The sequence below is a fragment of the Nuphar pumila genome, chromosome 13, assembly GCF_984573655.1.
Source record: "Nuphar pumila chromosome 13, dmNupPumi1.hap1.1, whole genome shotgun sequence".
Classification (NCBI taxonomy): domain Eukaryota; kingdom Viridiplantae; phylum Streptophyta; class Magnoliopsida; order Nymphaeales; family Nymphaeaceae; genus Nuphar; species Nuphar pumila.
Window position 1 is genome coordinate 26,339,450 of NC_143261.1, and position 9,930 is coordinate 26,349,379.

Consider the following 9,930-nt stretch of genomic DNA (forward strand, 5'->3'; position numbering starts at 1 on the left):
GATCGCCAGCTGAAGCAGAGTACAGATTGATGGCGCTTGCTAGTTGTGGGATAACATGGTTAAAATATTTATTGACTGACTTAGGAATCAAAGATTCCAAGTCTATGTTGATGTTTTGTGATAATCAGGCGACATTGCATATTGTGACAAATCCGGTGTTCCATGAACACACTAAACATATAGAGATCGATTGTCATGTTATAAGAGAAAAAATTTAAAACGGTTCAATTCAAACTCAATTTGTTCTGACAAATTTACAATGCGCAAATATGTTTACCAAGCCATTGGGATGAGATCAATTTTTTCAACTCAAGAGTAAGTTGGGCGTCATCAATCCCCATGCTCCAACTTGAGGGGAAGCATGTTAAAGCGGTATTATTAAGATCAAGATAATTCTTATTGAGATCTCATTAAAGATAACATATACAACTGAGATATCACGATAAAGCTTATCATGATATCTTAGCTGATTTGGTAGAGACAAGCTTATCTTGATAAGCTTTTGAACTTGTATAAATATACCTACTGTATTTTTAATTGCCATTAAAAAAATAAAAGTCACTATTCTCTTCTTCCGCAAATACTTTCCCAGTCTGTGAGATCGTGATTTTATTAAGTTCCCTCTTTGGTGGGTCAGAAACAGAGAAATGTGAGAGAAAGATGGATGGTGAGTATGAGAGAGGAAAAGAAAGAAAAACTATGAAAAAGTTGGTTGAGAGGAAAAGGGAAGAACAAAGCAACCGGAACAGAGCAACCGCTGGGGAGATGCTCTGTAAGTTGGGGTACGGGAGGAATGAAGGTGTGGGTCGGATGAGGGGGAGAGACAAAGGTGAGGAGGGAAATATGGCTCCTCCATCGAGTATAGAGAGACGGGCGTGACGGGCTCCATTTTCTATTCAAACGAAAAGATCGTGGACCGTCCCACTTTTTTATCGAACGGCCAGCTTGAAACCTATTTGGGTGGAATGAAAAGGAGCGCATTACTCTTAACTTAATTGCATCAAAGATAATGTTGGAAATTATGTACAGATACACAAGCAAGCAATAAAAATTTAGCATTTGGTGGCTAAATTCATGCAAACAAGAGTTTGTACCACTTTATTAACGGGGCTTCGCTTGTCTGGTAGGAGCAGCTAGTGCAGGTCACCTTGTGTGGGACTTTGCAAGTTCAAATCTCAATGATATGGTTGTATAACTGGTAGGGGTCTGCCTAACTCCAGCTTGCCTTTCAAAAAAAATAGTACGGACTCTGTGTGGTTGGTAGGAGCTATCAGTGCACAACTCTCTGTGCTAGGACGTTGCAGGTTCAAAACCCCCATTGGTACTTTGAATAATAACTGGTGGGGGCTTGCCTCTCGAAAAAAAAGTGTATACTACTTTATGGCATCATGCCATGTACAACAATGCCACTGAAAAAACTTGGGTTGAAGTTGGTGGATCTGCTCAATGGCCAAGGCTAGCAACTTGATGGAGCTGCTTTGTTAGCCCATACCAGGGACATCAACGGGTCAAATGTAATTCAACATCTGACCCGAATCTGAATCTGATAAGCCGGATTCAGTATGACGTGCACTAGCTGCTCCTACCAGACAAGCGGTGCCCCTGTTGGTATTTCAAATCTCTTTCCTAAACATGTTTTTCTTTTTAATTTCTCAGGTATATTCATTTTTTATCTAAAGAAAAAAATCCCGCTAAGGAGCCAACGGCAACTTAATTAGACATGAATTTGTAAGGCTATGAGTAAAACTATACTTTGCCATCAATTGGTGTTGGTGGCGAAAAAGTTTTGCTAGGGAAATTTGTCCATCTCTTGAAGTACGATACTCATAACGGGCAAAACAAATGTTTTCCCCCATGGGATTCGTTTCCCATTTATTTTTTCTGCGACCCATTGTTTCCATCGCACACAAACTGGCCCCAACTGATTTGTGAAAGAATGACCACCTATAGAACAAACAACTGAGACAGATGCGAGCTTTTTAGGCTCACTTACACCCAGATGAAAAAGTGAGAAAAGCCATCACCACTTCACATTTTCCTCTTCCAAGGCATTCATTAAAATATGTTTTAGGTGCGTTTGTGTACCCGAGAAGGAGGTTCCTCGTGCAATCACTTCAAAGTTTCCTGAAGCTGAAAAAAGGTTGGAGGGAGGGTTTCCGCTTCTGTTAGTAGCAGCTAGTGCCGCATCACCATGTGTTTGGGAGGTTGCACGTTCAAATCCCAATGGTATCATTGTATAACTGATAAGGGGGTCGGTCTAACCCCATCTTGCTATAAAAAAAATGGATCACAACGTCGGAGGAAGTGATTCTGCTGAAAGGGAGCTGGCCAGGTTGATGTTGGGGCTCTTTCCAAGAGGAAAGAGAACCAACTGTTTGCGTTGCCACAGTGGGGCCGACAGAAACGCTTAGAGATCCATACATTAACACGAAAACCCCACCGGTTTCCGTGGCAATAAGCGCACCAAAATTGAGCACAGGGCTGCAGCTTAGGAATGCCAATGATAGGGGGCCATTCAGTCAGGTTTGGCAAACAACATTATATCCCATTTAATTATCTGGTCAAATACGGTTATAAAAGATAGAAACTGATTGGATTCGGTTATAGTCATATCCATACTAAAAACCTTATAGGATTCTTGTAATTATTAAAAAGAAGCATAATTTATCATTCATGTTTGGTTTGATCGGTGACTATCCAAGAAACTTATATGGTGCCGGCAAGATGAATAGGAAGTATCAAGCCAAACCAGTTCAAAAACATATACACATCTGTGAAGCAATCCGCTTGTCTGGTAGGAGCTAGTGCACATCAGCTTGTGTCTCAAGGTCACAAGATTCTAACTCTTTAAGTCCTGGCTCAATCAGCATTCTCAGAACCAATTCAACCATGTCACCTAGAATTGAACCCATAAACTTGAGCCACTTGAATGGCAGTTCCCTGACAAATTTGCCACTACAAACCGAGTGTGGTGTACAAGTTCGTCACCAGTACAGATCAAAGGTCCTCAGTAGCAACATACACAGAGCATACAATCACCCAAAAAACATGCAGCACGCAGTGAAGGGGTTCTTACGATGACGATGACAGAAGGCTTGCACAGGGATAGGATTACGGTCATGCGCAAGCAAAATTAATTTTAGGCTCACTCACAAGTTTCATTCCCTTGTGCATGCAGGCTTATTCAATCGCTTGACTGGGGTAAGTAGGTTCGTGTTAACCCAAGAAGCAGAACGTCTGTGTTCTGATTCTGATGGGAAAATTAGATAACAATTCAATTCCAATTTCACTGTAAATACTCAAATACTGTACGAACTCATCAACTCTAAGAACTCATCATGCATGGGGTCCACTATAAGTCAATTCTAGTGTGGAACTAGACCATGAATGGATTAAGACTTTGCCTATATCAGCCAGCCTTCACTGACGTAGGCAACTTAATAAACCAAGCTCACCTATATGACCAAGACGGATAGACCCATATCCAAATCAATCATGGCTGCAGTCAGGCCAGTTTACATCATACCGGTAAAAAAGGTAGAGCAAATCTACAGCCTGCTTTAAATAAAATGCATTAACAGGCTCCACATCAATTCATTGATCTAGTTTTCCTAAAACTACTAGATTCATCATAGCTACCTGAACAACAATAATGAATATCATCCGAGAAAAAAGGATCCAAACAACCAGAGACAACTGAGAAAGCACTCAATACCATAATAAATTCCAGTTAACAAAACTGTTTTAACCCATTTTCCATTGTATCCAAGTTTCCAGTACGTAAATGCAAAAAAAATTCCAGATGCAAAGAGCAGGAGCAAGAGATACCTCTGGTTTAGATGATGCCAATCTTATTCGCAACATCCAGAGCATCATAATCTGGTGTTAGCCTCACATATGCCTTCTTGGTCCCATCAGGTCTGTTCAAGTTTACAAAAAGAAAGTTTATCACCAAGAAAAATATTTAAATGCAGCAACTGAAAACTAAAATAAGAGAAAACAGAAAAAAGGGGCACCTGATCAATGTGTTGACTTTCTTTGCCTGGATGTCATACATCTTCTTCACGGCTGCCTTGATCTTCTTCTTGTCTGCCCTGAGGTCCACAACGAAAACAAGGGTGTTGTTGTCCTCAATCTTCTTCATGGCAGATTCAGTGGTGAGTGGATACTTGAGGATCTGATAGTGGTCGAGCTTGTTTCTTGGCGGTGCACTGATACGAGGATACTTGGGATTACGCTCTCTCTTCAGTGTCTTGGGTCGATGGAAAGTGACAGAAGTCCGGATCTTCTTTGCCTTCTTCTTCAGTGTCAATGATCCCGACTTCACTGCCTTGGCTGCCTTTAAGGCTTGAGACTTGGCATCAGACTTCTTAGCAGGAGCTGCCAAGCAAATGCTCACATTTTCATAGTGAACACAGAAAATAAGTACTGTAAAATAACGAAAATGTGTAGAATCAGAAAAGCATACTGCACAGATGCAACACCTTTTGCAGGAGGAGCCATTGGTCTTGCAAATAAGCTTTTCTGAAAAGTCCTGCATAACAGCAAGAAAATAAGATCCAAAAACATTCTAATGCTTGAACATACAGAAGATAGCAGCAGCAAGAAAATACACAAAGAACAAAAAAGTCCACATTTGCATACTTATGCCTAACATTTACAAGATCATCACACGTTACAAAAGACAACACATTCATTCACCTTTTCTTTCTCCTCCTATGATTGATTAATAGTTTGTCAAAACCACACTTTTAGTTCTAAGGTATTAATGATTGAGCAAGATGCTTGTCAGTGGAACTTTACTGTCATTTTAAATCAGCCATTAACTTTTGATAGTATTGACAGTTTGTCTCTACTCTTAGTTCTAATCTTAAAGCCTAAACTCCAAAAAATGACAAAAGACCTCTAAAGTTACTCATCGAGGAAAAAATGACCATTATGGTTTGAACATCCTGGATATGGGGTGAGAAGTGCCATGTTGACCATGTCCCTGTTTCAGTGTCCACAGTGTAAAACTCCTCAGGCCCTCCCCTCCGTGGCACCAGGAAAATCTTCCCACCATTTCAGCCTTATGGCAAGGGACACACACCCAGTGGTCAAGTTTGCAATGTTTTCAGCTTGAACGGCTTAAGCCAACCTACATAGCCGAGTGTGCTGGTGAGTGTGTATTACATCAACATTAAAAGAAAACATTACTAACATGACACTAATGTTTCTTCACATTGTCATGAAAGCATTGTTGTGAATAGCTTTGAGGTGTAAGACCCGCTCATGAAGTGAGGTGCAACACATAAGGCGTAAGCTTCACAAAAACTATTAAAAATTGAACAAATAAAAAACAAAAATAAAGATGCAGCATTTATGTACTATTAATGAATAATTGGATATTTTAATAAATAATCTTCAATAAAAACACAATAACTATCAAGAACCACTTGACATATTTGTATAAAGGACAACATAGTGTTATTAATGACACATAGGTATACATAATAAACACAATTACATAAAACAAATAGCACGCAGCTCGTATAAAGCACAACAACAACAACTACGCCTTCATCCCAAAACAATTGGGGTCAGCGATATGAACCAAAAAAGAAATTCATTTTGGGTCTTCCACATGAATCCTTTTCCTCCAATCATTTCTATCCAATGTCATGTCCTCGGTGAGGTTCAAAGCATTCATATCCTTTCCTATCATCTCCATCCAAGTCTTCCTAGGCCTACCCGACCTCTTTTAACTAATATATTTTCCCATTTCTCCAACCTTCTAACTGGAGCATCATTAGGCCTTCGCCGAATATGTCCAAACCACCGTAACCGATTCTCTCGCATCTTATTTTCAATGAATGCAACACCTACCTTCTTACGTATCTCCTCGTTCCGAATCTTATCTTTTATTGTATTTCCACACATCCATCTAAGCATCCGCATCTCAGCTACACTCATTTTTTGAATATGATGTCTCTTGGCAGCCCAACATTCCATACCATATAGTAAAGCGGGTCTAATAGTCGTCCTATAAAACTTTCCCTTCAACCGCAATGGCATTCTTCAATCGCACAGCACTCCAGTTGCACTTTACCATTTCATCCACCCAACCTTTATCCTATGATTTACATCTCCATCAATTTCTCCATACTTTTGAATGATGGATCCCAAATATTTGAAATAATCATTCACCGGTATTTCTTGCTCACCAAGCTTCACTACACTCCCATCACTACTTCGTTGCTTACTAAACTGGCATTCCATATATTCAGTCTTACTCTTACTCAACTTAAAACCTCTAGCTTCCAATGTCTGTCTCCATAATTCTAACTTAGCATTAACCCCAGCTCTAGACTCATCAATCAAAACAATATCATCAGCAAACAACATACACCACGGTACATTTTCTTGAATTGATCTCGTAAGCTCATCCATCACTATCGCAAATAGGAAAGGGCTTAAAGCAGATCCTTGATGTAACCCAACCGTTATCGTATAAAGCACAAATAAGCAAAAAATCAATGAATAAATAATTAATTAACAAAAGCAAAGTAATTTTCTGAATAACAGGCTCGATTGTTCAAGAAGAACAGAGAGACACAAGAATGCATTCTTCTTCTTCTTCCTCCTCCTCCTTTCGACACAGAGAGAGAGAGAGAGAGAGAGAGAGAGACGAGAGATGTGAGAGAGAGGGAGAGACAGAGAGAGATGAAAGAGAGTGATACTGCGAGAGGGAAAGACAAGGAGAAAGAGAGAGAGTGAGACAGCAAAAGGAAGAGGTAGAGAGAGAGAGAGGAGTGCCCTAATCGGGGCCTCCCCTAATTTAGGTCAAATGGGGGGTTTGAGGCGCCTTGCCATGAGGCATGTACCTCATAGTCTATGAGGCACATGCCTCATGGCATTCGTGCTTTTCCAGTCCACCTCGAGGCACCAAAGGCAGTACCTCACATTGAGGAACGCTTTTAACAACACTGCATGAAAGCAACAATAACATGATAAAGGCAGATACAACAGGAAGCAAAGCAAGCAGTGCTCTATTGTATTGTTCTCTAACTCTTCAAGCAACCTGATTTTCATTAGTTCATGAGAAAAGCCTTTCCAGCTATATCACAATTGACTCACACTTAGCATGTGCCACACACACGACTGACATGGACATCACACAACAGAATACCTCACACTCAAACTTATGTTCTTAAGTTTCACTTACTTTTTTTTCAATTGAACTTGATTATATATTTAGTTTGCATGTTGTCTTCCATTTTTACACTTGTTAACACAAATAGATTTGCATTTGTTAACAAGTTAGGCCTCCACCCCATAGCACATAAGAACTTCAAGCCTTAAACACATTAGAAACGACGTATAGTATTCAAATAATTAAATATGTAAACTCGTCCCCGTCATAATATGGCTGTATCAGGTAAAACGTCATATTCTGTGCACATGTTCCAGTTCATGTGAGATAGCCTGTTAATCTTCATAATTCCAATTCCTAGTCTTATGCATATGATGATACAATTTTGTAGCCAGTTGCATTATGGATTATGGTCCCCCACATGAAAGCCTTAGGAAGTAAAAAATCATAACGTGGAAGTCTTAACAATTTATATGCACTGCACACTTATGATGGATATGATGAACAACATCCAACATTTAATCCCTTTGACAAGAGAACAAAAAAATGAGATATTCCCATTTCCCTAAAACAAAAGAAGACGTAAAAAGTGGTCATAATAATAAGATCCGCATGAAATTTTTAAGAAATAATCACTCCAAAAGACAAGGCAATAATGTGCACCAAACCATTCGCACCAGTTGCACAAAACAAGTAAAAAGAATAAGAACAAGACAGGAAGGAGAAACTGAATACACTGCTAAATTGTTTACAAGCAGTTCATACTTAAAACATATGACTAGAGGCCACCCAAACACAAAGATGACACGACTTGCGAGACCCATCGCCTTCCATGCCTCCTAAAGCTACACTAGTTTCTTACCGTCTTTTTCTTACAATCATAAAGCATCCTCCATGAGTGCATGCATATTCAAATGAAGGCATGCTCCTCAAGCAATGGAGAAACAGTACATTTTGGAGAAATTACACGCTTGAGATTCAGCATACCCAGAATTACAGACACTTTAAAATTTCGATTCCCAACACCAATCAATTCAAACACCAGCAAAATCCAAACAAAAAAAACGAAATACAAATCCTACTAGATAATGTTTTTTCAACTCATTTGACCTAAAAATCCTACAAATATCACTCATCCAATCCTGCCTTGCAACTCATTTCACCCATTCTCCAATACAATTTGATTCACCACAAACACCAACACATCCGATTTTCTAAATCGCAAGCGTTTGACATTCTCCGATGGCAGGAAACCATCCAAAATCCTTAATCTAGTTATAGTCTAGACACGAAAACATCGTTAAACTAATTTTAGCTCAAGGATACTAAATTTCAACGATAAAAACCACGGTGGATTCAACTAAATATCCAAGAAATGTTAAAAAAACTCAGCCAACAATTCCAAACAAAAAACAAAAAACAAAAAATAACGAATAAAAGTGAACAAAAGTCACCAAAATGGAGGTTCTTGAGGCAAACCGAGCTTATGAGCAATCGATTAGATCAAGATCCATAAGACGTACCGTTAATCTCTTGCCGGAGAAGCTCCTTGGCCGTCGGAAAATGTTCTCCCTTGAGCACTCCCCAAAACCAAAAGGGCTGAACAAAAACCCTAGGCGGGCGGGACAACCTTATATAGTATACGGTTCTGGGGAATTGACCATGGGTTTTGTTTTTATTGCGGTTTTGTCCTTCTATCGAAACAGTTCGGATTTGGGTCGGATGTGTTCATTGTTGTTGAGTCCTACACTATCCGTGATTCCAAAGTAACCTAATCAGATATGCCCTTACCGGATCCGGATCCGGATCCGGATCTGAGAAGCTCCTTTGCCCTAATGAAAATTGTGAGATTAACTGTTACATGCAAAGGGTTTTCATATTTTTATCAGATTCGAACTTCAAACTACAGACCAGATCTAATTTCAATAAGGTCCAAAAGGGGCTCACTGAAGGAGTCCACACGGATCGGATACGGCTGGGTAATGATTATTGCACCAAATTTAAATCTGAAGATCATAGATGAAGCATTTGGATACGATGCCGACTCTATCTAGCACCATTGGATCCATTAAAAATAGGTTGAAAACATGCAGTTTGCATGTAAAATGTACAAACAAATCGGATTGATTTGGATTTGTACATATGTTCGATAAAAAATATGAATCTCAGCATGAAGTGAGTTTGACAATATAAGTCTGAATCCAACCCGAAAACATCTTTGAGTTCCATCTTAGGGCCAGATAAGAGATTTGACCAAATCCGATCCATTTTCACCCTTATAATACTGAGACTGGGTGAATGGCTATTGTTTGGTTAGATAGCCTACCCGAATCCGATCATTCGACATGTGGATGATCCATTAAGGCAATGTCAACCAATAAGATCCATACATTTGATCCCATCGAAATAAGGTTGGATTTCCTTCTTGATTGTTCAGGGGTCCAGACTCACTCGCCTATAATGGAACCTGTCTAAAATCCTGGTCAAGCGCATATGATTCGGTTCAGATTCAATGAAGATCCAGCCTATTTTCTATGTTCATAAAAGTAGGTTTAACATACAAGTAGCTTGGATCTGTCTGGTACTAAATGTTTTGAGTTAGTTCCAGTTTACATTTGGGTAAGTGGTGGATCCAAGAATGTGCAAGTTGGGCTGGAATAGGGCCTAGGAAAAAGTCTAGAATCCGAATTAGCTCAAGGTCCTTTAATCATTTTAATTAAAAAAAAATGGATCAAGCGAATCCATGGATAGTTTATTTCCGGATCCTCTACTTGTCACACTATGACCAGAGGTATCAC

The 9,930-nt window shown here is 39.5% G+C and overlaps 1 protein-coding gene across 1 annotated transcript; it reads right to left on the minus strand.

Moving 5' to 3' along the window:
• Positions 1-3,697: 3,697 nt before the first annotated feature.
• On the minus strand, positions 3,698-8,745 carry LOC149818155 (large ribosomal subunit protein uL23). The gene is made up of 4 exons (XM_089984097.1): positions 8,656-8,745; positions 4,485-4,534; positions 4,017-4,380; positions 3,698-3,920 (listed from the first exon to the last, which is right to left on the minus strand). The coding sequence occupies exons 2-4, from the start codon at positions 4,501-4,503 to the stop codon at positions 3,836-3,838; spliced, it is 468 nt and encodes a 155-aa protein (XP_089840223.1). The 5' UTR covers positions 4,504-4,534; positions 8,656-8,745; the 3' UTR covers positions 3,698-3,835.
• Positions 8,746-9,930: the final 1,185 nt, after the last annotated feature.

Excerpts from the sequence above, each read along its gene's own strand:
- LOC149818155 (XM_089984097.1), bottom strand. Across the intron at positions 3,921-4,016 it reads AAAGTCAACACATTGATCAG|ACCTGATGGGACCAAGAAGG; the intron begins GTGCCCCTTTTT and ends AAACTTGAACAG.